The sequence below is a fragment of the Glycine max genome, chromosome 18 (assembly GCF_000004515.6).
Source record: "Glycine max cultivar Williams 82 chromosome 18, Glycine_max_v4.0, whole genome shotgun sequence".
Lineage (NCBI taxonomy): Eukaryota > Viridiplantae > Streptophyta > Magnoliopsida > Fabales > Fabaceae > Glycine > Glycine max.
This window is the reverse complement of record NC_038254.2, coordinates 12,132,448-12,158,280: the sequence shown is the minus strand read 5'-3', so window position 1 is coordinate 12,158,280 and position 25,833 is coordinate 12,132,448. Positions and strand designations below refer to the sequence as shown.

The 25,833-nt window shown below is 31.5% G+C and overlaps 1 protein-coding gene across 3 annotated transcripts; it reads left to right on the top strand.

The window, feature by feature from the left end:
• Positions 1-18,352: 18,352 nt before the first annotated feature.
• On the top strand, positions 18,353-21,692 carry LOC100814468 (uncharacterized). 3 transcript variants are annotated; one of them, XM_014771199.2, is made up of 4 exons: positions 18,353-18,484; positions 18,807-18,901; positions 19,448-19,518; positions 20,964-21,692. In XM_014771199.2, exons 3-4 carry the CDS (start codon positions 19,490-19,492, stop codon positions 21,436-21,438), a joined length of 504 nt encoding a protein of 167 aa, XP_014626685.1. In that variant the 5' UTR covers positions 18,353-18,484; positions 18,807-18,901; positions 19,448-19,489; the 3' UTR covers positions 21,439-21,692. The 3 variants fall into 3 exon arrangements, with proteins under 3 accessions (XP_014626685.1, XP_014626686.1, XP_014626687.1); XM_014771201.3 differs by having other exon boundaries at positions 18,407-18,484; positions 18,825-18,901; XM_014771200.3 differs by lacking the exon at positions 18,807-18,901.
• The last annotated feature ends 4,141 nt before the right edge of the window (positions 21,693-25,833 follow it).

The window sequence follows — 25,833 nt, the reverse complement described above, 5'->3', positions numbered from 1 at the left end:
CCAAGAAGGATCTATAGCTAACTCTCATCTAGACATAGCATACTCTAAAGGCTATCATCATCTAACTAAAAGGCATGCTATGATGCCTAGCACAAAAGGTGATCCCCAAGAGTTTACAACATCCTTAAGATACTCCACATACTTCAACCTAACTCAGAACACACTACGACATATAACACAAGGCTCACCACCACATCTAACTAAAGGTGGAAGATCTTGTCCATGCATCCCATGAACACATAGGGCATCGATCGTGTCAAGACATGATCAAGTACACACAAAGACTACGATGATTCTTAAGGTAGTCCTCAGAGCATCGTCAGACATTGCCCGGATCAATCTCACTAAACATACGACTATCATCACTATCCTTTAGGTTATCTATCTTACGCAAGAACACTCACTCTTAAGCCTCTCTATACGTAGCCAACAACACCTTACTAACGACCTTACACTCCCCTTAAGGTTTTACACTAAACCTCTTAATTACCCCTCACAACTTTCTAAACTACTCTACATGCTCTACAACTCTATACCAAACATCTCTACAATTATAGTTTTCTATGGGTACTAGACCTTACAAGTAAAATCAAAATAGCATTCCTTGTGAAATATATATTGATATAGTTCATCAAACTATAAGGCATTAGCATCACTATGAACAAGGAATTACAAAAAAAATGTACTATCTATGCAATCAAGGCAGAACACCACACTACAAGCATACACAGACCAATAGGTTCCAATAATGAGTATATAATGTACATATAAGAAGTAAGAATTAAACAATCACTAAGGATGTATTAAGGAATCACAAGTTTCAACAACCATATTTATGATCACTGTTAGTTGTTATTCATGAGTTAGTTTCATATTGAATATTTGCAAAGAATTAGCGCTTTACCTTCAATTTATGGTTCTTTTTGTATAAATTTTACATATTTTCTTTATTGTGTGATTATATAAAGTAGAAACTCCATTTTTTGTGAATTAATGATGAATCCAACTCAGTTTCAGGCCAAAGAAGAGAAGGTTCACGCAGCTAATGACTCGCTTAGCGAGGTGGATCTACTCAGCAAGTGACATCTGCTTAGCGAGGCATCCAGCTCGCTTAGCGGATGAGAACCCTAGAAGAGGATAAGTCAGAGATGTGCTCGCCCAGCGCACAGCCAGCCCACCTAGCGAGGTCGTTGTCTCTTCTCACGCTCAGCGTGCCCACTCTCGCTTAGCGAAAATTCACTTACTCTCGCTTAGCAAGCAATGCTCGCTAAGTGAGCCGTGCTCGCTAAGTGAGCCTTCAGAAGCTGAAAGGTCTGGAGAGACAACAAGCAGTAGAGACACGAGTTTTGGAGCAACAGAGGTGCTTAGTCCAGAAAATATAGAGACTTAGGGTTTAGAGGTTGGAGGAGACATCCTTTATCATCTTCTTCTAATTTCTTTCACCAAAAAATAGTTTCTTTCTTGTAGTTTTGAGTTTTTGCTTGTAATGGAAGACTAAGATTCTTTGTTGGGGAGCTCTACTGAACAATCTTGATGTAACACTCTCACTATCTATTTAATGTTATTTTTTTGTGTTCATTGCTTTTAACTATGCTTATTTTACATGTTTGTGGCTTGATCACCTATTTGTATGTGTAGTTAGACCTTTTAGTATTGGAAAATGCTTTCAAACCTTAAAACTTGGTAGAGCAAGCTAGAAATCTATATGTCTAGGAATGGAGTGCAGTGATCTAGTCCATATTATGTTGTAGGCTTAATGCAACTTCTTTAGAACAAGTTTGTTGAGGGATCAAGGACAAAGTCTAAAGAGAGTTAGGCTTATTTATGTGAGGAATCATAGTTTGAGTATTTTCTCAGCATAAGAACATTAGGATAACGTTAAATAGAGAAAAATACCTTTTAAACATCAAGAGAAATTCAGTAGAACGACCCAACACTCTTAACTTGATAGTTTTCACCTTATATAGCTTTAGATATTGTGTTTCTGTTCAAATAGGTTTTCTAGTATAGAGCTCAACATTTATCTTGTTTTTAATCCATATAAGTGTTTACATACTGAATGTACATGGTCTAAGTGAAATAAATTCCCTGTGGATACGATACTCGGTCTTACCATTTTATACTACTTGTGCGAGTTAGTGCACTTGCCAATCGGATAACAATCACACACAAAGAAAAGAATGGATTAACCGACACATGGTAACACATCAATTAAACATACTAATTCCCAACGCACCTACAAGTTCAAGGTTCTTGACAACATTAATACATGCATCATGTTTTCAAGACCACTTGTATTAGCTAATGACTAGCCATGACATCTTAACGCATTGCATGAATTATAGAGATGGTCAGTCTCATAACCCGTGACTCAACTGTGGAATTATGGTATAACGAACATTAAGGATGCAAGGCACTTCACAAGCATCATTCAATCTCATTTAATCACGCAGAAGAAAATACAAATAATAATTCAATCATTCTCAACAGAAGTGATGTAGCTCCATATGGAGCTTGTAGGCCTTGAATCTTCTTCATCAATGGAGTCCTTTTGTAACATCCCATTTTTTTCGTATATAAAATTTTAGAGAATAATGATGTTTTATAATTAAATAAATAAAGAAAAATAGTTATAATAAAATAATTATTTAAGAGAAAATAAGAAGGGTATTTTATTATTCATTTGATGAAGAATAAAATAAAGTTTCTTTTTTTATAAAATAATAAAAATAAATAAATAAAGTAAATAATAGGTCGTGAATACTCTTAGTTATAAATAGCGACATGTTAGGTCAGTTTTCAGACTGACTTCTCAGCCTCCTCTGCCTACCAATTTCGTTTTCTCTCTCTTCCTCTCCCAAAACCCTCTCTTTTTCCCGCAGACCATCAAACCTGTCTCAGAAAAAATGACAATCTCGGACTCATTCACCGTTGGATCGTTGTGAAATTTAAACAGCATATTAGTAACCCATTTACGAGCATTCTGACCGTTGGGAATTTTGATATCACGTCTGACCTAAGAGAAATACCCCTCGCATTGTAGCATTTTTCTTTCCCGCAGAAACCCAGAGCTGTCTTGGTAAAACTACGATCCCGGTTTCTTTAACCGTTGGATTGTCGTAAAATTTGGATATGTTGTTCTAAATTTATTTTTGCACGCTTTGACCGTTGGGATTTGCGAGATAATGTTCGTGGAGGGAGAAAAAAGAATCACATGAAGATAGTTCAAATGGAGGCTTTAATCCTTTCTCCATTTCTCTGACGTTTGGGAACTCTATCGGAGCAGTTGGAGGAAAAACTGGAGGAATCTTAGGGAACCGTTAGAGATGACGCTATCGCTTTGGGAAGACACGTGAGTCCGCTTAGAGGTGAAGGATGAGTTATTCACAATTGGGGATTAGTGAGAACATGTGTAGGGATCCTTAGAGGATTAAATTGGGGTTTTATTTTGGGATGTTTGTTAAATTGCAATTTTTCCTTTATGATTATAAATAAAATATTGATGTCCTAATGAAAATTGCTTGATAAATTGTGCTCTTGATATTTTTATATTTCGACCTATGATTTTGATATAATTATGTAATATTATTTGAGGGGTTTTAGTCCTCATGTTGTGATAGTCTTTTATATAAATTGTTATATTGAGGATATGAAATGATGATTCAAATAGTGAGTATGTGATGAATTGTAGAATAACATGTTGCTTTGAGATTATAATATTGTTATTGAGATTGAGTATAAGTGTAAAGTTGAACATGTGTTAATTTGTGAGATACGTGTAAACATGTGATGGTGGATTGTGACACTATGAGATGTGAAATTGTGAATGAGTTCTAGTTGTGGATAAGTGTGTAGTTAACACTTGATGTGAAATTACTTGTGTTGTAAGCTATGAATTGTACAATAACCCGACCAGCGTTATCTTGAGAAAAGCGTTGATGCGCAATGTTAAAGAGAAAATGTAGGTTTCCTATTTAGGAACCAGTGTTAAATCGTAGCGCAATTGTGTTGAATGTGTTTAAAACGCGAGTGCAAGGTCGTGGGTATTGTATAATTCATGAGCAGTGTCTGCATGCAAAAATTATGGTTGAAGCCCTGACGGACTCTTCGAAGTGTAGGCCTTAGGGGTCACCGGGTTTGAGTGCTCCTTTAAGCCTATGTTGATCCCATATGGTTGGAGCATTCTCACAAAACATCATGACCCTGACTGGTCTCCCTATGATCTTACTTAGTGAGAGTGACCTGACAAACCCATGGTGTGGTGTGTCTTGTTATGTACTCCTAAGCGCCCCAGGGTGATTTTTCACTGACATGGTACCACATTGCATATAGGATTGAGTCTTAGCATAACTGTTGCATATGCTTGCTAATTGATGTGTTATTATATCTTGATCGAAGTGTGGGATTCTTGTGTAATGTGATTGATGATTGAAAAGTGAATTTTGAATGACGAAGTGGTGAAGTTACGTGAGCTATGTTTAAGCAAGTGGTATCTCATTTATATAATATGTATATTTAATTGTCTTGTTTCTCTATTAACTAGGAATGTGATAACTCACTCCTTGTGTGTTGTTGTGTTTGGATCCTGTGATGATCTTGAACTTGTGTTCGGAGGAGCAGATGAATAGGTGGATGACTATGAAGAACCTCATGCTAGAGGACACAGGAACACAACGCTCTGATAGGATGTGACATTAGGATATAGGTTCTATATTAATTGTATGAAGCTTAGACGACCTTGTTTGAGTCGAGAATACTTTATTATTTATTTGGACAAGTTTGAATATGATGTAGAAGAAAATGAATGTGAGCCTTTTTCCCCTTTGAAAGACTTGTAAAAAAAATGTTTTAAAAATACTTTTAATTAATATTTGAATTTTTTTTCCTTATTAGTATATATGTGAGGGGTAGAGGGTGTCACACCTTTGCTTCTTGAAGATGAATGGCAGTGGAATGGAGAAGGAAGAGAGATGATCGGAGACGCCACTTCAAGGAGAAGATGAGTCAAGAAGAAGCTCACCACCATAAGAAGCCATGGATAAAAGCTTGAAGGTAGGAGAAGATGAATGGAGGGAGAGGGAGAGGGAGAGAAGAAGCACGAAATTTTATGCCTCAAATAAGGTCTGAACTTTGAAGTGTAATTCTCAAATGATCAAAGTTGAAAAAATATATACACATGACCTTTATTTATAGCCTAAGTGTCACAAAAAATTAAAGGGAAATTTGAACACTTGAATTTGAAATTGAATTTGTGGAGCCAAAATTTCACAAATTGTTGTGTATCCTACATTTAAAGATGCCTGTTTTGCATTGGGCTTTCTTCAAGATGATAAGGAATATGTTGAAGCAATTAAAGAAGCAAAAAATTGGGGTACAGGTCATTACTTTAGAAAACTTTTTGCTACAATGCTAATCACAGGATCCATTAATAAACTAGAAGAGGTTTGGAAACAAACATGGCATTGGTTAGCTGATGATATTTTATATTATCAACGAAGAGTATTACATGACGAAGGTAATTTATACATTTAATTAACTATTAAACATATATATATATATATATATATATATATATATATATGACAGTCCTTAAACATATATACAACATTCATTTTATTTATTTGTTTATTTTTGTTGTTATATAGCTTTGCAGCTAAGCGATGATGAATTAAAAAATTTAACTTTATTGGAGATTGAGAAATTGTTGTGTTCAAGTGGGAAGAGCTTAAAGGATTATCCACCAATGCCATTCACAACTACAGAATTTCCAAGTTATATAGGAAATCGTTTGATACACTTGGAACTAGATTTTGATGTTGTTGAATTAGATGTTGAATTTAAACTATTATTCTCTACTCTTACTGATATTATTCCTTTATACATTCCATTTATTATCATTTTAATTAATATATTAATTAATTATACTAACAAAGAGTTTTTTTTATTCAGTTAACTATCATATAATTTTATTCAGTTTTTAGAAAACCCTATTACCTCTAAACTTTAATTTATACATCCATCAATTAATTCTAATGACAAAAAGTTTTTAAATTAAAAAATGTTTTAGATGAAAAACTACAAATATTCAATCAAGTAATGCAAGTTGTCATTGAGGAAAAGGGTGGCATGTTTTTCCTATACGGATATGGTGGCACTGGCAAAACATATATGTGGAGAACTTTGGCTTCAGCGCTTAGAGCAAAGAAAAAAATAGTTTTGACAGTTGCATCAAGCGGAATTGCATCTTTATTACTACCCAGTGGAAGAACAGCGCATTCAAAGTTTAGGATTCGTGTGCCAACTTTAGATGACTCAGTTTGTAACATAACCCAGGGGAGTGACTTAGCTGAGTTGCTTAAAGTTACAAGTTTGATTATATGGGAAGAAGCACCAATGGCACACAAATTTTGTTTCAAAGCACTAGACAAAACCTTAAATGATATCATGAAAATTAGTGACAATAGTGACACTGTTTTGGGAGGAAAAACAGTTGTTTTTGGTGGGGACTTTAGACAAATCTTACCTATGATTCCGAGGGGAACCCGTTTAGACATAGTGTTAGACAAGTAGCCTCAGATATCTTAAAGGGGGGTTGAATTAAGATATTACAAACTATTTTCTCAATTAAAATTCTACTTTGATTTTAATGCAAGTTTCAAGTTCCCTTAAAGATTAATTTCTAAATGATGATTCAAAATAACCAAACTGAATGTAAAAGTAAGCAACAATAAATAAAAGAGTTTAAGGGAAGAGAAAGTGAAAACTCAGTTTTATACTGGTTCGGCCACACCCTTGTACCTACAACCAGTCCCCAAGCAACCCGCTTGAGAGTTCCACTAACTTGCAAAAACCCTTTAAAAGTTCTGAACCACACAAGGAAAACTCTTCCTTTGTGTTCAGATTGCTTTACAACAAGAGACCCTCGGTCTCTTAATCCCTTTTCAGAAGTAAGAAGAAGAGAAGAAGAAATCTCTCTTGAAAGAGATAGATTGAACAATGAAGCATTCAAATAATTCCTTATTGAATTGCAAGTGTTTTGGCCAAGGAATGTTTTAGAGGATAAGACAATTTGCTTTTGAGAGGATAAGACTTTTTGTTCAGAAAAACTCTAAGCAAATTTGTGTTCCAAGTCACACATAAATAGACCTTTGATGGTCATTCAAAAACCATTTGAACAAATGTGACTCTTAGAAATTATTTTTTGAAAATCTCCTCTGATAATCGATTACAAGCTTAAAATTTGAATTTTAACTGTTATAAAACGTTCAATAACTACTGGTAATCGATTACCATCCATGTGTAATCAATTACACATTGTAAAATATGAATTCAAATTTCTAATAGCTGTTATAAATAGTTTTCAACTGATGGTAATCAATTACAATACTTATGTAATCGATTACATGCTTTCAAAAGTATTCAAAATCATTTTAAAAGCATTTCAGGAAGCATTTTGGCCACTGATAATCAATTACATCCTCTGATAATCGATGTAATCGATTACCAGAGAGTAAATCTCTTGTAAAAACATTTTAACTTATATTATTTGACCAAACCTCTTGTTGTTTCAACTTGGAATTCCCTTCCTAAGTGTCTAGAGATTATCTTGATCATATATCTTGAATTTCTTGGATTCTTGTCTTGAATTAAACTTGAGAAGCGCATGATCCTTTGGCATCATCAAAACATCAAAATGTCTTTGCTTCTACACATAGTACATGCAACTATAAATGCATTTTACCTTTGGAGTCAGTGTCATGTGTTGAAACTTACTAAGAATTTACGCTTGCAGTCAAATTCAGACACTACACATGCAATTGAAGTTACAAACTTTGCAAAATGGATTCTTCAAATTGGAGATGGGACTTTAGGCTAGGCAAACGATGGATATGGTACAACATAAATACCTAAAGAATTGTTTATCCTGAATTACACTGATCCAATTGATGCTATAGTTCAATCTACATACCCTAATATAAGGCAACATTACAAGGATTTGGAGTTTCTACAATCCAGGGCTATTTTAGCATCAACTAATGAAATTGTTGACCACATCAACGATTATGTATTATCTTTGATCCCAGGTATATTTACTTAAAGCCCACAGACCTATAATTCAAGGAATTCAATTTTATTGTTATTATTCATTTTTGTTTTTCAATCTTTCCATATTCTTCTCTTTTTTTTGTTTTCTATTCTTTTAGGTGAAGAGAGGAATACCTAAGCTCAGATTCAATTGAAAAATCTGATACAATAGAAAGTGAAGGGTTTAGCATAATAACTATCGAATTTCTAAACTCTTTATCAACCTCTGGTCTTCCAAATCCTAAGATTAAGCTTAAGGTTGGCTCACCAATAATGTTGTTAAGAAACTTAGATCAAAATGAAGGACTATGTAATGGTACTAGACTAATTATCACAAGGCTTGCCAACCATATAATTGAAGCTAAAATCATGTCAGGCAAAGGTCAAGGCAACACTGTGTACATTCCTAGATTGTCAATGTCTCCATCACAATCACCTTGGCCTTTCAAACTCATTAGAAGGCAATTCCCAATAATTGTCTCTTATGCAATGACCATAAATAAATCACAAGGACAATCATTTGCAAGTGTTGGACTATATCTGCCTACGACAGTATTCAGTCATGGCCAGTTGTATGTAGCACTTTCTAGGGTGCAAAACAAAAATGGACAAAAAGTAATGATACATGATAAAGATAAAAAACCCTTGAGTACAACAACTAATGTAGTTTTCAAGGAGGAGTTCCAGAACTTATAACAGGTATGGTTTTCTTATAATAGTTAACAAAAATCATAATCTATCTACATTGCACGTTTTCTTGACTTTAATTACATTGTAGGTTTTTTGACTTTATTGTACATAAATTTTCTTATATTTTGACTGCTACAAGATTACTCCTACTTTTAAGGTTAGTTTATCTAAATACTATCTACCATGTTCAGTGTGTAAATTATTTTTACCATTTATCAATCTAATATATATTTTTCCTAGCAACAAATGGTGTCATTTTGAATCTCTTCCTTTTTTTGGTCAAAGTTATGCTACCAATAAATTCAGACACCAAGACAAGTTGAATGAACTAATTATGGCTTGCCCTTCTAACAGGTAAACTTGCTCTATTTTTTGTTTAGTTTCTACCACATACTCTATTTTTGGTTTTGTTTTTGGATATTGACTTTATTTATCATCATGACGTAAAAATAGAATCATTGAAACAAAATATTCTTTTAATAACATTGGTATTGGACCATAACATTTGGCGTTAAAGCATATTCGTTCTTTCAATAACATTAACTTTGTCACAAAACAAAAGTAACGAATTGTTGTAGTTCGTTTATCTTCAATCCTTATTTATGTTTTTGGTATTTTATTTTTGTTACTTGATTTGATATTTTACTGGGATTTGCTTAGGCTTCTACACTACGGAAGAAAAAACACAAATAACTTGACTATCTATCTATCTCAATCCAACAAAACTCAAAATGCACAACCAACCCAAAATAAATTGATTCAATTTGACCCTAAGCCACCAATTTTTTCACTAACGCAGGGACCAACACACACATATACCTATCATATCAGATGCTCCCAACCCAAAGTGGTTACGGACAGACAGATCCAAAAAAGAGGGTAATGAAAGGAAGCATTGGGGTCACAGTGGCTTGGAATTAATTTTGTTGATTATTATTCAATTGTTTTTTTATCTATGAACTTAACATTCATAGTTCTAAAATAGAGTATGCATTAAGAAAACAATTGATTTTATGAATTTAACAGCACACCAATTTCATTGACAAGTCAAATTCATACTGCAGCAGACTTCTAATCAACAACCTCATTCACAACTCTATAACAATTGTTACATACAAAAGTGGGAAGTTTCAAAACCAAACACAACCACGTTTGAAGTTTCAAGACTAAACATAGAGCAACAATACTATTAAGCTGTTATATCTACTAACTAGATCCATCTCCACCTAATAAAAGAAAACTAAATAGTAGTGTTGATGCAAAATGGTCAAATCACTAACATACTAAATCAGTATTATAGTCATTGCTTTGCATTTGGAATGTAAAAGCAACATAATGAATTCCTCACATACCTGGAAGTGAGGCCCTAGCTAGACCAATTGAAAATTCATCTTCAAAATCTCAATTAATCAAATCTCCTGATCTCAATATTATTTCCAGCCATTCGATAATCTTCTACTACAAAATTTTTAAATTAAGTTCAATTATCATACAAACATCAAACATATAAGCAATTTGGGAAAAAAAAAAGAAGGAAGACACAAACAATTCCTTATCGTCCGTTGTGAAATTTCAACCACGAGCGAGAATAGCTTAATACTATAATAGTGTGCTCTTAGTCTTATATTTTATATGCTAATTTCTTTGCAAGCCTGCTGTCAACGCTCACATTCCATATTTATTTCCAAAACCACATGTGAATATGAACAGTTTTTTATGGAATATATTTCGTTTTCTCCCACTGCACAAATGAGAGGGAATATGAATAACTTTATGAATAGATGAGAGGGAATATGACCAGTTCTATGGTACAAAGCACATATGGCCACATGTGAATACATGCATTTTTCTTAAAGCAAGAAAGAAAAGAAAGATTCTTGCTCCGAAAAACTTACCAAAAACAGCCAAAGCCTTCATATCAGCAACTCGGCGTCCTAATCTATTAAACATATATGAAAGCTACATATGTATCAAAATATATTTTTGTCCTCACTTTATTTGTAATATCATAAAAAAAAAAAAGAATGAGCATCGGAACTCACAACTCCACATGGGACCTTTTGGGCGTCAAAAGTTTAGAGGAAAATGAAAAGGGAGGTAAGGAAGTAATTTGAAAATATATATAATAAATTCATTTCAGACAATTGTTTTAATATATAATAAATATATATAAAGTTTAGTTATTTTTATTAGTTTAATATGTTGATAAATTCATTTCGAACAATTGTTTTAATATATATATATATATATATATATATATATAAATTTATTAAATTTATATTTATAAAATAATTTGTTTTATTAAAATCAACTTTATTAAATTCTATTTAAATAAAAGTATAGGCTCTTTTTATATTTATTTTCTTTGGCTTTTATCATATATATATATATATATAATAAGATTAATTTTTTATGAAATAGATATGTTGGGTTTAACAAAATGAAAATGTTTGTTTTTATTAAGAACGGAGGAAAGGGTGATTACAGTCTTGATGGACCTGTTATCTCAGCTTCGGATCTGGAACTGATGAATTAGGCAACTCCATAGTTTAACATATTAGTTGTTAAAGTTATGGGGAGGAGGGTTAACTTTAGAATGATAGAAACGAAATTGCAATGAAGCTGAACTAAGAATGGTACGATTTAGATCATCGATCTTCATGATGGATTTTATCAAGTCATGTTTAGTATTGAAAAATAATAAAATATAAAATCTATGTGTTTATCTTCAATAAATTACTTTTATTTTTAATTTGATATTTATGGGAATGTTCAGGAAATAAAAATAAAATGGTGTTTAAAATATTTAAAAATACTTTTTATTTTTCATATTCATCGCTCTAAGATTAGTTTTTACATTGTATTAAAAAAATCATTTTAATTTAATTTTTCCAGGAAACCTTTTAATGTGATTATTATCCTTACAATTCCTTCCAACTATAAATAGGTAATATTTTTATTGTGAGCTCATATTAAACTCTGTTTGTTTTTATTCAAATTATAAATAAAATTATATTTCAATCATGACTCACATAAATTTACATTATTTAATAAACTTTATTAATAAGCTCAAAAAATACACACATGCTCTCCGCCCGTGCGTAGGCACGGGTATCATACTAGTATTTTATAAAAGGATTGTAAAAGCTACGTACAAGACATGTTTCTTTTCTTTGGATCCCAAATCTACATGATAATGGTTATCAAAAGCAACCTTATATGTTCAAATTTTGTGTTGCAACAACCATATTCCCTTCCACCTAAAGCATTATTTCCTAATTGATATTATTAGTAGAGACTTTATATACCACACTATAGTATTGCTATGTCTTTGGCTATATTATCATTTTTTTTATTTTTTTAATTTCGGTGTGTGATATACATATTAACCAATTTTATGATTGATTATTGTTTTTTTATTTATGTTCCTTGTATTTCTTTTTATTACGGCATCTTATTTTTTAATTAGTTTAAAAGATAGTAATATATATCATAGGAAATTAAATTTTGTAATTAGATTATCTCTATATGTAATTATCATTTTTGTTACCTTTTCCCTCAATGAGTACATTCTCATTAGATATATGATTGTTAATTTATATTGATTTGATATGTCCATATGCATATTCTGAACTTAATTTCTTGTCTTTTGTGGTTGAGCAAAATAATGAACTTTTGATGAAATATTATGATGACCAGTTATGCTTCATTCCCATAAGTGAATGCAACAATATCTAATTATTGTGCTTATAGGCAATCTCATGGTCGAGGTCATGATGGTGATCCTGGTTGTGAAAACAATTTTAAGGATTTTTTTCCACAGAAGTGGAAAAGTAATGTAAATTAAACAAAAAGATTACCTCGTTGGTGATGAAAGTGTCAAGAAATAAACTCTCTCATACTATGTTCTTCAATTTATTTGTAGAATGTTTTGAGTTACTTATGTTTTGATGTTATTAGATCTTATGTAAGTTTTTCTAAGACAATTAATATTTTAATTAAAAGATTGACACTCTTTAAATATATTTTTATAAATAATTGTCACATTAATTATTTATACTCCTCATTTCTTTGAATAATAATAAAATTTTCTATTGTTTAGTAATGCAATAAGTCAAGGTTAGTATTTGTTTGGTACTACAAATATAATTGAAGGCTTTGGAAGAGCTAATTATGTATTGTACCGGGAGGAAATTTGTGGATGTTTTGTATATTCCATTTGTTTCATCACAACACACTAAGATGAATCTTGAACAAAGGTTAAGAGTATATCTTAAGAATGAATATTTATCTATATGACTTAGTTTATGAATTGTTATTTTGAATTAGTTGTCCCAACATTAGGGGAAGAAAATAAGTAGTTGGAAAGGGATATTAGTTGAATGAATTATCATCTTAATCCTGGAACAAAACAATATGAACCACAAATTCAAAAAGATAATTCATGTATAAAGTTTAGTCAAGAGAGTGACAAAATCATAGGTATCAACGGTTAAGACTCCAATAAATTTTGATGTCCTTGTTAGACATAATATTGCAAAACTAGTCTTGGACACGCATAAAGCTTGATAGACCTATTGGTTCCAAAGATAAAAATTTTCAATTAAGTAAAAAAGATAAAAGTTAAATGGTCAAATTGAGATGATGAAAATCTAAAAAGAATTCTCTAACATAATTAATGATTTAGCTCTAGGAGAACTCAGGTACCTGAAATCGTTGAAAACGAAGAAATCTCAATAAATTATGTTATGAATGAAATACAATGGAATCAAAATGAAGTCAATGTTGACGATGATACAAATGGATTTTTGTGCTAAAACAAATGAAAATGATGAAATTGTGAGATACAAAGTATGACTAGTTGTTCAAGGGTTTTCATAAAGATCAACCCAATATTGATTTTAAAGAGACATGTTCACTTGTAGTGGATGCAAGTATTTTTTTTATATTTAGTTAGTATGGTGGTTCATTAAGGACTTAATTTACATGTAATGGATTTTTTACAGCCAATTTGTATAGCTTTATGGAAAATTGCATTTATATGAAGACTCCCTGAAGGATTTAATTTGTCCAACAGTGCAAGTTCTAGAGAAGATTACTCAATCAAATTGAATAAGTCTCTATTGATTTAAACAATCAAGATGCATCTAGCATAATAATTCCAATGTGTATTTCTTAAAAGAATGGTATAGAAATGATGCCACTTGTCCTTGAAAAATTCCAAAAATGGATTTTTCATAATTATTGTTTATGTAAATAACATAAATATCATTGAAATTCCTGAATAACTTCTAAAAGCTATAGATTGCTTAAAGAAAAAGTGTGAGATGAGATATCTATGAAGGATAAAATTTTGTTAGGGATTACAAATATGCTTAAAAGGTTCTATATGGATAATTTGCACCAATTACACACTCTAATGGTTGTAAGGTATTTAGAAGTTGTCAAAGATCCTTTTAGGCCTCAAGAAAAGAATGAAGAGCTACTTGGTCCTGAGGTATCATATCTTAGTGTTGTAAGAGCAATAATAATTGTACACTACTTGATATAGCATTTGTTGTCAATTTATTAGCAAGATATAGTTCTTCACTTGCACAAATATATTAAAATGGAGCGAATCATAGACTTTGTTATCTTAGAAGAACAATGGATTTTGACTTATTAAAAAAAATTCAAGTCAAATCAAATTGGCTATCTAGATGCAGGTTGTTTGTAAAGAAAATTATATGCAGGTTATTTCATTATGTACATGAAACTTGTGGTTTATCTTCAGGAAAGATGGCATACATCAACAATTATAAATGAAGATAATGTTGTTCAGTTGAAATAATAATAATTATATTTTTCACTCATGTGTTTGGCATTTTAGGAATCTTAATAAAATATCAATAAATACTGGAAACACATTACGTTAGATAAATACCTGAATCCATGATAAGCAACAGAATTGATGAGTCTGAGGAACTCTTGGTTTTGTGTTCTTCCTCAACCAAATCACCATTTTCCTTTTAGAACCTAAGGTTTCTCGTCAGATGGGGAAAAGAGAATACAATTTCTGATTTGGTGTATTGAGGACCACAACCTTGCTTTAGGTTTTAACCTGTTAGAGTTCCCATTATTTCCTGGGCCAAACTGATTTCCACTTATCAAACCCATATTAATTTCTGATGATAGTCCAATAGGCTCACCAAATTAGATCACTTTTATTGAGCCCATAAATGTAAATAACAAATATAAATGATAAATATAATAAGTAGCCCACACTAATTAATTAATTAGGAATTATAAAATTCCTAACATCGTGATCTTCAAAAGAATGATAATATAAATGTTCAACAAGTTTGTTCATATGAGAATTTAGTCGATCTCTTTACAAAATCGATGTCAAGGAAGACTTTTGAGAAACTAGTTAACAAGATTAATCGTTTTAAAGATAATTGTCTACATGAGGGAGAGAAATAATACATTTTGTACTCTTTTTCCCTTAGCTATATTTTTATCTCATTAGGTTTTCTTAGCAAGGTTTTTAATGAGACAAGTGATAACGTATTGAAGAATGATATACTCTTTTTTTTCCACTAGATTTTTATCCCACAAGGCTTTTCCTAGTAAGGTTCTAACAAGACACATTCTCATATAATGGACATCCAAGGGGAGTGTTATGAATAATCTCTTGTGAATGTCCATATCTTAGCTTTGGTGTAAGTAGTTCCAATTCTTAAGCTTTGGTGCGATGCACGTTAAGGTTGACTAATTAGACATCCAAACACAATGTTAAACAACAAAGACTAAAAAAAATAAAAAAAATAAGAAGAATCACAAATTTGAATCATGAGAAAGAAAAGACAAAAAATGTAAAGAAAAAAACAACATAAACAATATGAATTGAAGCACAAAACAATAGATATTTACTTGCATGTTAATGCTCTCCCTCCAATCATTCATGACCCAAATGAAATACTAAGAAAAAATTCCAGCAAAAAAGTATCAGATCATCACACTTGATCAAGCATAACATAAGTATAATAAAACAAAATTCACCGATCCGCTAATATTGAACGCAATTAGAATTTTAAAAAAATAGAAAATGTGTGGAATAAAAACTGAACAAACACGAATGATATGAGAACTAAGAATAAAGTAGGAAAAAATAAATTATAACAATGAGTATTGGAAGAGGATGAGCGTATCCACCATGGGAGAAGAAATGATTCGAGAGTGATGAGAGACTCCAAAATCATGAGTGAGTTAGTGGTCATTGAGATTGTAAGTGGACAATTACATATGAAACTAAGTTTTTAAAAAAATAAAAGGATGAGTCAGTTACGATTTAAAAGTGTAGTTATCTTTTGAGTTAGTTACAATTAAAAAAAAAAAAGTAAAACGGAAGGAATTGTATTGGAAGAAGCCTAATGTCAAAAGGATAATGAGACAAATGACAACTTTCAAAGACTAACTCTCCCAAATATATAGTATGATGATTTCGTGAAACAAATACCTGTTAATTTGAGGCCAGTATCATTAACATTGTGTTTGTTAGCCGAGATATTGGGGCAACCGGCAATGATAATTGTTTTTTGGTTGGTTTGGGAAGTTGATGATATGTAAGGATTTAATTTGAGTGAAAGTGGGTCTCACATGTCTTTGGTACAAGTGAAGAGTGTATATTTATGTTCTTATGTTGTTCTTTTTGACCAATAAATCTAAGACACATTAAATAAAAAGGCACACATATTGATAAGGATTGATTTGCCGGTGAGTTAAACATTAAAGAGATAGTATGCATTTTCTCCTAGTTAAGCCTAAACAGACTTGCATTCTTACCCTACACTTGAGAAAATTAACTTGCAAAATGACTTTAGAAGAGAAATTAATTTTTGTCAAAAAAAAAAACAAGTAACTTTTGTCATGTTAAAAATTTTAAAAAAAATAACATAATGTTTTATCAATATCAGCTTTAAGTTAATACTATATATTATTAATTTAATATTAAAAAATAGCATAATTGTGATATCTAGATGACCAATTCATGCTATTGAAACTTAAATGGCCAAAATAGTACAATTGTGATGATAAAAAAAAAGACAATTAAGTCAAGTTATATATAACTATTAATAAAGTTAGACATGCAAGTAAATCTGCTCGCATAATTAACAAATTGTGATTTCCGTCCCATGAAGCCCACAATTCTAATGGGCTTTATTTTAGCGAGTCCGTAACCACACTACTTAGCTCATGGGCTAAATGAACCAGCTCACATATGCAAAAATAAAATAAAATAGAAAATTAAAATTTAGAAATCTAAAATCTAAAAAACAAAAAATGTTGTACTGTAGAATCTTAATTGGTATCTTTTATTAATTTTTTGTACTAATCCTCTATATAAAAAAAGTTAATTTAGGTACCACGACCATTTTTGTCTTTTAGTTTGATTTTGGTATAGAACTTGTTTAACAAAAATTAAATTATTAATATAACAATTTTGAATACTAACAGTATAAGATATCATACTAATAAATAATCATATTAGTGTAGAAAATTAATATATATGATCACCACATCATATATTGTTAGCATTGCAAGGGAAATGCACACTAGAGTAGTTGTTATTTTTAGTTTGTTACTAAATTATATCCCTATTATTTTTATGAAGTAAGTTGTAAAATAATTTTGAGAGCTTGCGGACAAGTCCATTTAACCCACAAGTTAAAAGGACTGAACTAAAAAGCTCAAGAGGGAGAATGAGTTGGAGAGGGAGAGTGGGAGTGAGAGAAGAAGAAGAAGTAAGGGGAAAGAACGGGGGATTTGGATGTAGGGGGAAGAGAAGAGTGAAATGAAGGGAGAGAGTGAGAAGAATAAGGAGAGGGTGGGGATGGGGAAAGGTATGGTGAGGGGGGAAGGGGTGGGGGATGGGGAGAAGGGTAGTTTTAAATTTCTTATCATTTTTTTAAATGATAATGGGAATAGCAAATTAGGGTAGTTGTTCCCCAATTTAAATACTCTAAAAAAATCCGAGTATGTGTGTCTTGCGGGCTGCGAGTTATGTAGGTGATCCGCGGGTCAAAACCCAAATGTGTGGCTCTAGCTATCATGTCATCATCCAATATATTTTTAGCAAAATATCTCAAAAAGAAATACTAATGATACTATCTTCTCAATACTTTCTCTATGATTAATTGAAAATCATTTATTTTGATAGATATCATTTATCATTAATGATTTTGTCTCCTAATTAATATATGAGATCTACCAAAACAAGTGATTTTCAACAAATCACATAGAGAGTATTGAAAAGAGTGTCATTAACTTTCCTCATATGTTAAATATTTAACAAAATTATGATAAATATCAAAATCACACAATTATCATACTAGAGAGATAAAAGTGCAGTTAAGCCTTTATTTTTATATGTCAAAAAAAATATTCATTAAAGAATTTATATGAAAGTCTTCTTATATAAAATATTTATTTATAATTATTAAAAAATATCAATTTAAAGTCTTCCAATATTATGATAACCAAAAAATAATAATAACCCTCAAGGTCAATATCGTAAATTCCTTTATCGTCCGTAGGACACTCATCTCTACTTGAATTGTTCAGTTCAGTTTCACACACCAAAACGCATTTGTTGAAAGTTGAAACTGAAAGTGTCTGAAACTGCCCTACTTTGACCGTTGATATCTATAAAGCACTCACTCTGTCTCAGGTAATCCGCAAAACCCTCCGACTCGCTTCAAAATGCTAATTTTTGTAGCTCATAACACAAAATCCTAAGTTTTCTGCTTCTGGGTGTTACTTTGGGATTCTTTTTATTTCTACCCAGATTTTAGTTACCTATTTTTTCCCCTTTCATTTTGTAATTTATAATTTTTTTAACAGCCAAAAGAACCCATAAATCACCAAACCTGTATGGAAGAAGAACCAACAAAATTTACCTCATTGGCCAGGGCCACTGACTTTTATTTTATTTTCTTGTTCCCCTTTGTTCTTCCTATTGGTAATTGTTATGTAATTTTCCAACATTTTAGCTTTTTTTAACAACAAAGGGGGGATGTGAATTGAGGCAAGACCTTGCTTGGCATTAGCAATAGAAAAGCTGGGAAGAGAATCTAAGAATCAAAAGGTATAATTTTGTAAATTTTATGCGATAAAAATGAAATTTGTGTGAATATATTTCTTTGATAGGGAAGGGAGTGGTGAAATTTTGAAATAAGCATGGTTTATTTTACCTTAGAAACGTTCAGATAATTGATAAAAAAAATAAGAAAGAAAAAGAAAAATATGCTTTGCTATATTTACTTATTTTTATTTCTTTCTGGCCAAAGGCAACAGTTTTTGTAGTGAAGAGACTTATGTTGCAGGTTGTTTTCTTATCTTTGTCACTTCTGAACAGATGATGTTCATCACACCATCTATGTTCATTGTTTTCTCTCCTCACTCCTGATTATGGTGTTAGTGTTACTTTTGTTTACCACAACAGCTTATCAAGTGCATGTACTTAAGTATTGGTCATATACTCATACATAGGCATTTGATAGTTTATATATTGTTATGTCTATGTGCACTAACAAGCTTTTGAAAACTAGGACATGCTGTAGTTTTGACAGTTTGATTTTAGTGTTTTACGAGTTCATTTAAAATTTATGGTTTATCAAACTTTGTGCTGCAGGTGGAGTTTTAAGTGTTGTGTTAATAACAGAACTCCGTGACAATGGTTTTGATAAGTGGCAACAACAAAAGGTATTCATTTGACATGCCTATTTCCTAACAATTATGTTCTATCATTTGTTGTCATATTTCAACCCTCTTAGTCTTATGTGCACCTAAACATTTTCAGTTTAAATGAATGTATAAGGTCGTTCCTCAGTAATTCTATTTTGTTAAAAATTCTGTGGAAAAAGTAATATATGGTCATGATATATCATACATTCATTTCTCTCTCTCGAATTATTTATGTCATGTGTTTGTTTGATTCTTAAAACCAACAGTCATTGTTTTTACACTTACTAATACTATTTATTTGAAGAGTAGACTTTTCTGGTGCTTTTGTTAAACGGTGGATTTGTCCACCGAATGTGGAGCACTTTTTCTTATGTTGTCTAAGAAGTTTTGTGTTAAATAAAGAAGCCAAGTTTTTTTTGCTAATGCGTGATATATGCTGTTATCTAATGTCTATTGTAGAATAACCTTAGAATTTGAAAGGCTGTTTCATGTGGTTGCCTCTTTGATGGGCTAAAGTGGTCTTATAGGCTTCTTTCTGGTTCTAAGTTCAGACAATGGTAATTTTGGAGAGCTTTCTTGGTTGAATGAGTATAGAGCTGAGCTTGGAAAGCTTTGCTAACCGAATTCTGATGTGCTTTCTTGTCTGCGCTTTTTCTTTTCACTTTTTTGGGTTATTTTTTCATCTATTCTTATACTTCCCTCACTGCTAACAATTTCAAGTTTTTATCAGAAGGAAATATGTACCTCTAATTATTCATATATTATGCTATTGTTATCTTGATTGTTCCTGTTTTATTGTATGATTGTGAAGTTATCAATCAAATCTTTAAAAAAGTTTAAAAAAACTTCGTACCCCATTGCCCAGAGGCTCTTCGCTATGCGAAGGTATGGGGGAGGGATGTTGTACGCAGCCTTACCCTTGCATATGTAAAGAGGCTGTTTCCGGATTCGAATCCATGACCAACAAGTCACCAAGGCACAACTTTACCGCTGCACCAGGGCTCGCCCTCATTCTCGTACCCCATTGCCCAGAGGCTCTTCGCTATGCGAAGGTATGGGGGAGGGATATTGTACGCAGCCTTACCCTTGCATATGCAAAGAGGCTGTTTCCGGATTCGAACCCATGACCAACAAGTCACCAAGGCACAACTTTAAAAAAGTTTACAATGTGAAATTATTCAACTACTCATTGTAGCTTGGATTGTGTCGAGCATATGGAGAGGTTACCTAGTTCAAATTCCCTCAGAAGCATTGTTCAATATTGAACTTCGAAATCAAATTAATTGTTGAGATTTCTCTTGAAGTTTCTCTAGTTTTTGCCAATATTGTGAGGCAAAAATGAAACTTCTATCTGAATGAAATGGATATTAGAACTTCAATGCTTTTGGTAATAGGTGTAAACTTTCTAACCTTTTTTACTATCCTTTATAATTGGTCTATGTTAACCTGATGTTTGCTTGCAGTATTTTACACCAAACAAATGATGAGAGGGCCAAAGCACAAGGTGTTACAGTGCTTCAGAATTCACATCCACAAGGAAACAAGAATGTTGAAAGCGGGCGTACACAGAATGCAGTCAGCACTGGGTTGACCAAAGCAATAACAACAATGGATGAATTCAAGTGTGGATTTCCATCAAAAGGCTTATCAACCACATCAAATAAATGGTGGGGAAATACTGATCGTGATGATTGTGCAGGTGCCAACGCAAATGGAGCCAAGATGGCACATGAAACAGTAAAAGCTGAAAACAGTGAAATTCCTCGTGGTTCATCTTTATTGAAAGCTGTGAGGAAAAGAGCGGTGGAAGAAGGAAGAGAAGCATTGAAATTAGAAGTTTTTCGAGGCTATGGCATAAACAAGCTAAGCAAAAGGGAGAAAACATTGCTCCACCAAATATTCGGATCTTCATTGCCAAGGTCGTGGATGGATACATGATTAGTAGTTTTGAGCCAGTGTAATTCTGCATAGCTCAATAAAATTTCTTATTTGCTGCATTGAATACTTAACAACTCAATGAGAGAGTTCCCTTTTTTCCTGGTTTGTATGGTTTTATCACTGGTAGTTCAATGGGATGGTGTTTGGAGCTAATGACATGTATTGGATCAAGGCATCTCCTGCTACTTCTGCTATTCTGCATATGCTTCTGTTATTCTGTTAATTCTGTTATAATTCTGTTTTTACTGTGTTTAGTTATTTTCCTCCTGTTTCTCCTCATATATGTATATAGCTGATAACTAGATGATACACAGCTTTGTAATTTTTTCTGCAACTTAATCAGTATACTGATTCTGAGTTTCCTCAGCATTCTCTGTTTCTTTCTTCCGTCTTGCATTTCCATTCCAAGTTATTACAAAGCTAATAACTTCAATATGGTATTAGATGAACAACAACCTCTACGATCCTCTTCCTCAATGGGCCTGTTATCTTCTCCTTTGTCTCTTCTCCTAATCACTCTCTCATCAGCTTTTTCGTTTGGATTCATGGCAGCACCAATTAAAGATTTCAGTCAAGATCCCTCTCACCCATTGTTTCTACATCATTCGGATGGCCCAGGACTCATCCTTACCTCCCAACCTCTTGACCACAAGAACTACACCACATGGAGCCACGCAATGATGGTAGCTCTTTCGGTGAAGAACAAGGTGGCCTTCATCGATGGATCCCTCCCGATGCCAACCACAGTTGATCCTACATATGTTGCATGGACTCGTGGTAACAATCTTGTCATTTCCTGGCTTTACAATTCTGTTTCTAAAGACATCATTAGCAGCATCTTGTTTGCAAACACAGCTAAGGAAATTTCGGAAGATTTGAAAACACGGTTTTCCCGAAAGAATGGTCCAAGAATTTTCCAATTGAGAGGGCAACTATTGTCATTACAACAAGGAAATGATGATGTTAGTACCTACTATACCAAATTAAAATCGGTTTGAGAAGAACTCTCAGGCTATAAACCAACCTTCCAAGGCAAATGTGGCGGGTTACAAACTCTACAAGATTACATTGAATCTGAATATGTCATGTCCTTTTTAATGGGCCTAAACGACAGTTTTGCTCAGGTCTGGGGTCAGATTCTCCTCTCTGATCCTCTTCCCCCCATTGGTAATGTCTTTTCTCTTGTTATTCAAGAAGAAGCACAAAGAGAAATTGTAGTAAACCACATACCTTCTCTAAACTCTAATACTATGGCCTTTGCTGTCAACTCTACCGCCAAGAACCCTACTAATGGTAAGAGTAGGAATGCCAAGAAAGAGAGACCTCAATGTGCTCATTGCAACCTGCTAGGTCATACAAAAGACAAGTGTTACAAACTTGTTGGCTATCCTCCAAATTACTTCAAGAATAAGCCTTAGCAAACTGTAAATCAGGTAATTGATCATGATGAGTCCCCGAGTCAAGGTGCCACAAATACTTTGTCCGCTGCTCAATGTCAAGAGTTGATTAGCCTCTTGACAAAACAATTGAACACAGAGAACAATGTTGATACCCTTGTCACAAATGTTTCAGGTATATGCATGAACACTAGTTTTGATTTCAATGAATCTTGTCATTATTGGATTCTCGACTTAGGAGTAACCTCACATATATGTTGCTCGAAAGAACAATTTAATTCCTTTAAATGTCTACATGATTCTCATGTTTTATTACCTAATTCCACCATGGTCAAGGTTGAAGGGATAGGAAGGCTAATAACTTCAATAACATGTGACACTCTAATTATTGGAAGGTTGCTGATATAGTAGAATGAGAGAAGAAGAGGACCAATTAGATAAGACTTTATTAGAATCAGGTACAGGATTAGTTTTCTAGTGACTATGAGACTTTTATTGAAAAAATGGTTTGTTTAATATTGTGCCTGGTAAGTTATTAATGCTGGACCTTGAGGACTCTTCTTCCTGTTCTGTAAGCATGGACAGATCTAGAAAATCATTATGAGAAAGGCTGCAAATGAATAAATCTAGAGAAAATTATGAATTTTGTCCTTCATAATCGGTACCATCGATCAACTTTGTTCTTGACGTTATGAAAATTAATTTGATGCTGTAGGTTAATTTGGTTCTAATGGATGCATAAACTTTTCAGTGGGGCAAAAAAATAGTATATGATATTTTTATTGAAGAAAAATATTATAAGTTTTTACAAAAATCCAAATTACGTAAATTTCTCAAAATTACATATACAATTGGGTTGTGATTGAATTACTATATATTTTTAATACTACTATTAGAGAAGCATAATGGTAAAAATTAGAAACATAAAATGATAAAATTAATATCAATTTATTCTCTTTTATCTTTTATAATAACTTTTTATACTCTTTAAAAAAAATTATGGGGGTAACACCTATTTTTTTGGGGGGACAAAATTATTTTTTTTATCAAATAAGTAAAAGTAAAAAAGAAAATATCTTGTGGGGGTAATTGTCCCCTTTAACCTGCATCCGCCATTGGTTCTAAAATATCCCAAAAATGAGAATATAATTTCTGACATTACACAATTGTAGTCAATTTAATATTTGATGTCAATGTATATTAGGGATTTTTAGGGATGACATCAATTGAAAGTTTTACAAATTTAGAATAAATTTATTTTTTGTTTGAAAATCAAATTTACTAATAAATTTCAAGAATTAAATAACATGGTTATTAAAATAATAAAGAATTTAATTAATTGATCTCGTAAAAGAATTGAATTAATTGATGGTTGTTAAAATTAAAAATTAATATTATTTTTTATAATATAAAATCAAATTGATTTATGATATTCATATCATAGATTATTGTTTTATTCGTAAATTTTGACATACACAATTATCTTAATGATTGATACTATACATCAAATTTTATGAGAAAAAAAAATTGAGAAGCGAGGGGTTGGGCCTCTTCTGCTCCTCCTTCCAGTCTGTTTCCAAAATACAATTTTTAAAAAGACTAATCTTCGGAATTTATAAACAATGAAATAACTTCAACAATTAGTAGATGTTCCAGAAATTAGTTTCTGCAGTGTATTGAATATTTTCTGAAAAACTATTTCCTGGGTATTTATCCATTACAAAAACATTCCAGAACTTAGTTGTAAGACAGGAGTATTTTTAGGGTGAAAGTGCAAAAACATAGAAATAAAGTATATAAATAAAAAAAGGTGCAAAAATAAAAACTCTTACATTATCAACTTATTCTTCCTGCACCTAATGAATTTCTTCTACACCCAACAATTAAAGTAAATTGTTCAAATTATCCTTTACTTAAAATTGACATACACTCATCCCTTCCCATGTGTTTCAGCATTTGTCCTCTCTGTTGCCTTATCACAAGTCTCTCTCCTCTGTTTATCCCTCCATTCATCTTCACCATTCTATGGTTCATCTTATTGGTGGTGTCGCCTTCCATTGTGGCCGTTTTCTTGAGTACTCTTATCTCCCCAACTGCATTAAATCCATATGAATTGACAATACATATGGATTATACAAATTGAGAATCTGTATGACCATATGGATGGACTATACGAATTCTCAATCCGTATTTTTGTTTATTTTTAATTATTTTATCATTTAATAAGTTATTAATTTAATTTATTTGTTTATCTAAAATTAATGTTTAATTTTAGTTGTTTTTTAATTATTTTATAAATAACTATTGCTGTTTATTTTAAATATTTATTTATTTAATTAACTATATTTGTTTATTTAAGTTTATTTTTTATGATTTTTTATTTAAGAAATTTTTTTATTTGAAAATCAATGTATAATTTTTTTTTTCTTATTTAATAATTTTATAAATAACTATTTTAATTCATTTGTATATTTAAAATAGTTATTTATAAAAAAATTTAAATAACAAAATTTCCAAATTCTTAATATGTATATATTATACAATTTAGTTAAACAGGTAATATCGTATATGAAAAATGTTTTTTATTAATATATTTGTATAAATATTATTACATTGATAGTATTAAATATTTATATAAATAGTGTATGGAAGTATAAAAAAATATAAAAATGAATTTCTTCATTTATTTATAAATATTTAAAAGCATTAAAATAGTTATTTATAAAATAATTAAATATTTATTTATGAATTATTAAATATTAATTTATAAAATATTTTAAATTAAATTGTAGTTTGATTTTGATGATATATTTTAGTTTGGTAGATTAATCATTTAATGTTAATTTAATTTTTTTTATTACCTTTGTTAAAATACACTACATTTAATAATATAATAGGATTTTAGAATTAGTTAGTTTTTGAGTAATAGAATGGAAAACAATGTTATGAAATATGAAACTCAAATATTATTTGAACGATGACATTAATTGTTATTACT

Coding starts and splice junctions, on each gene's coding strand:
- LOC100814468 (XM_014771200.3), top strand. CDS start 19,490: ATGGTTTTGATAAGTGGCAACAACAAAAG. Junction 19,519..20,963: donor ATAAGTGGCAACAACAAAAG/GTATTCATTTGA, acceptor GTTTGCTTGCAG/TATTTTACACCAAACAAATG.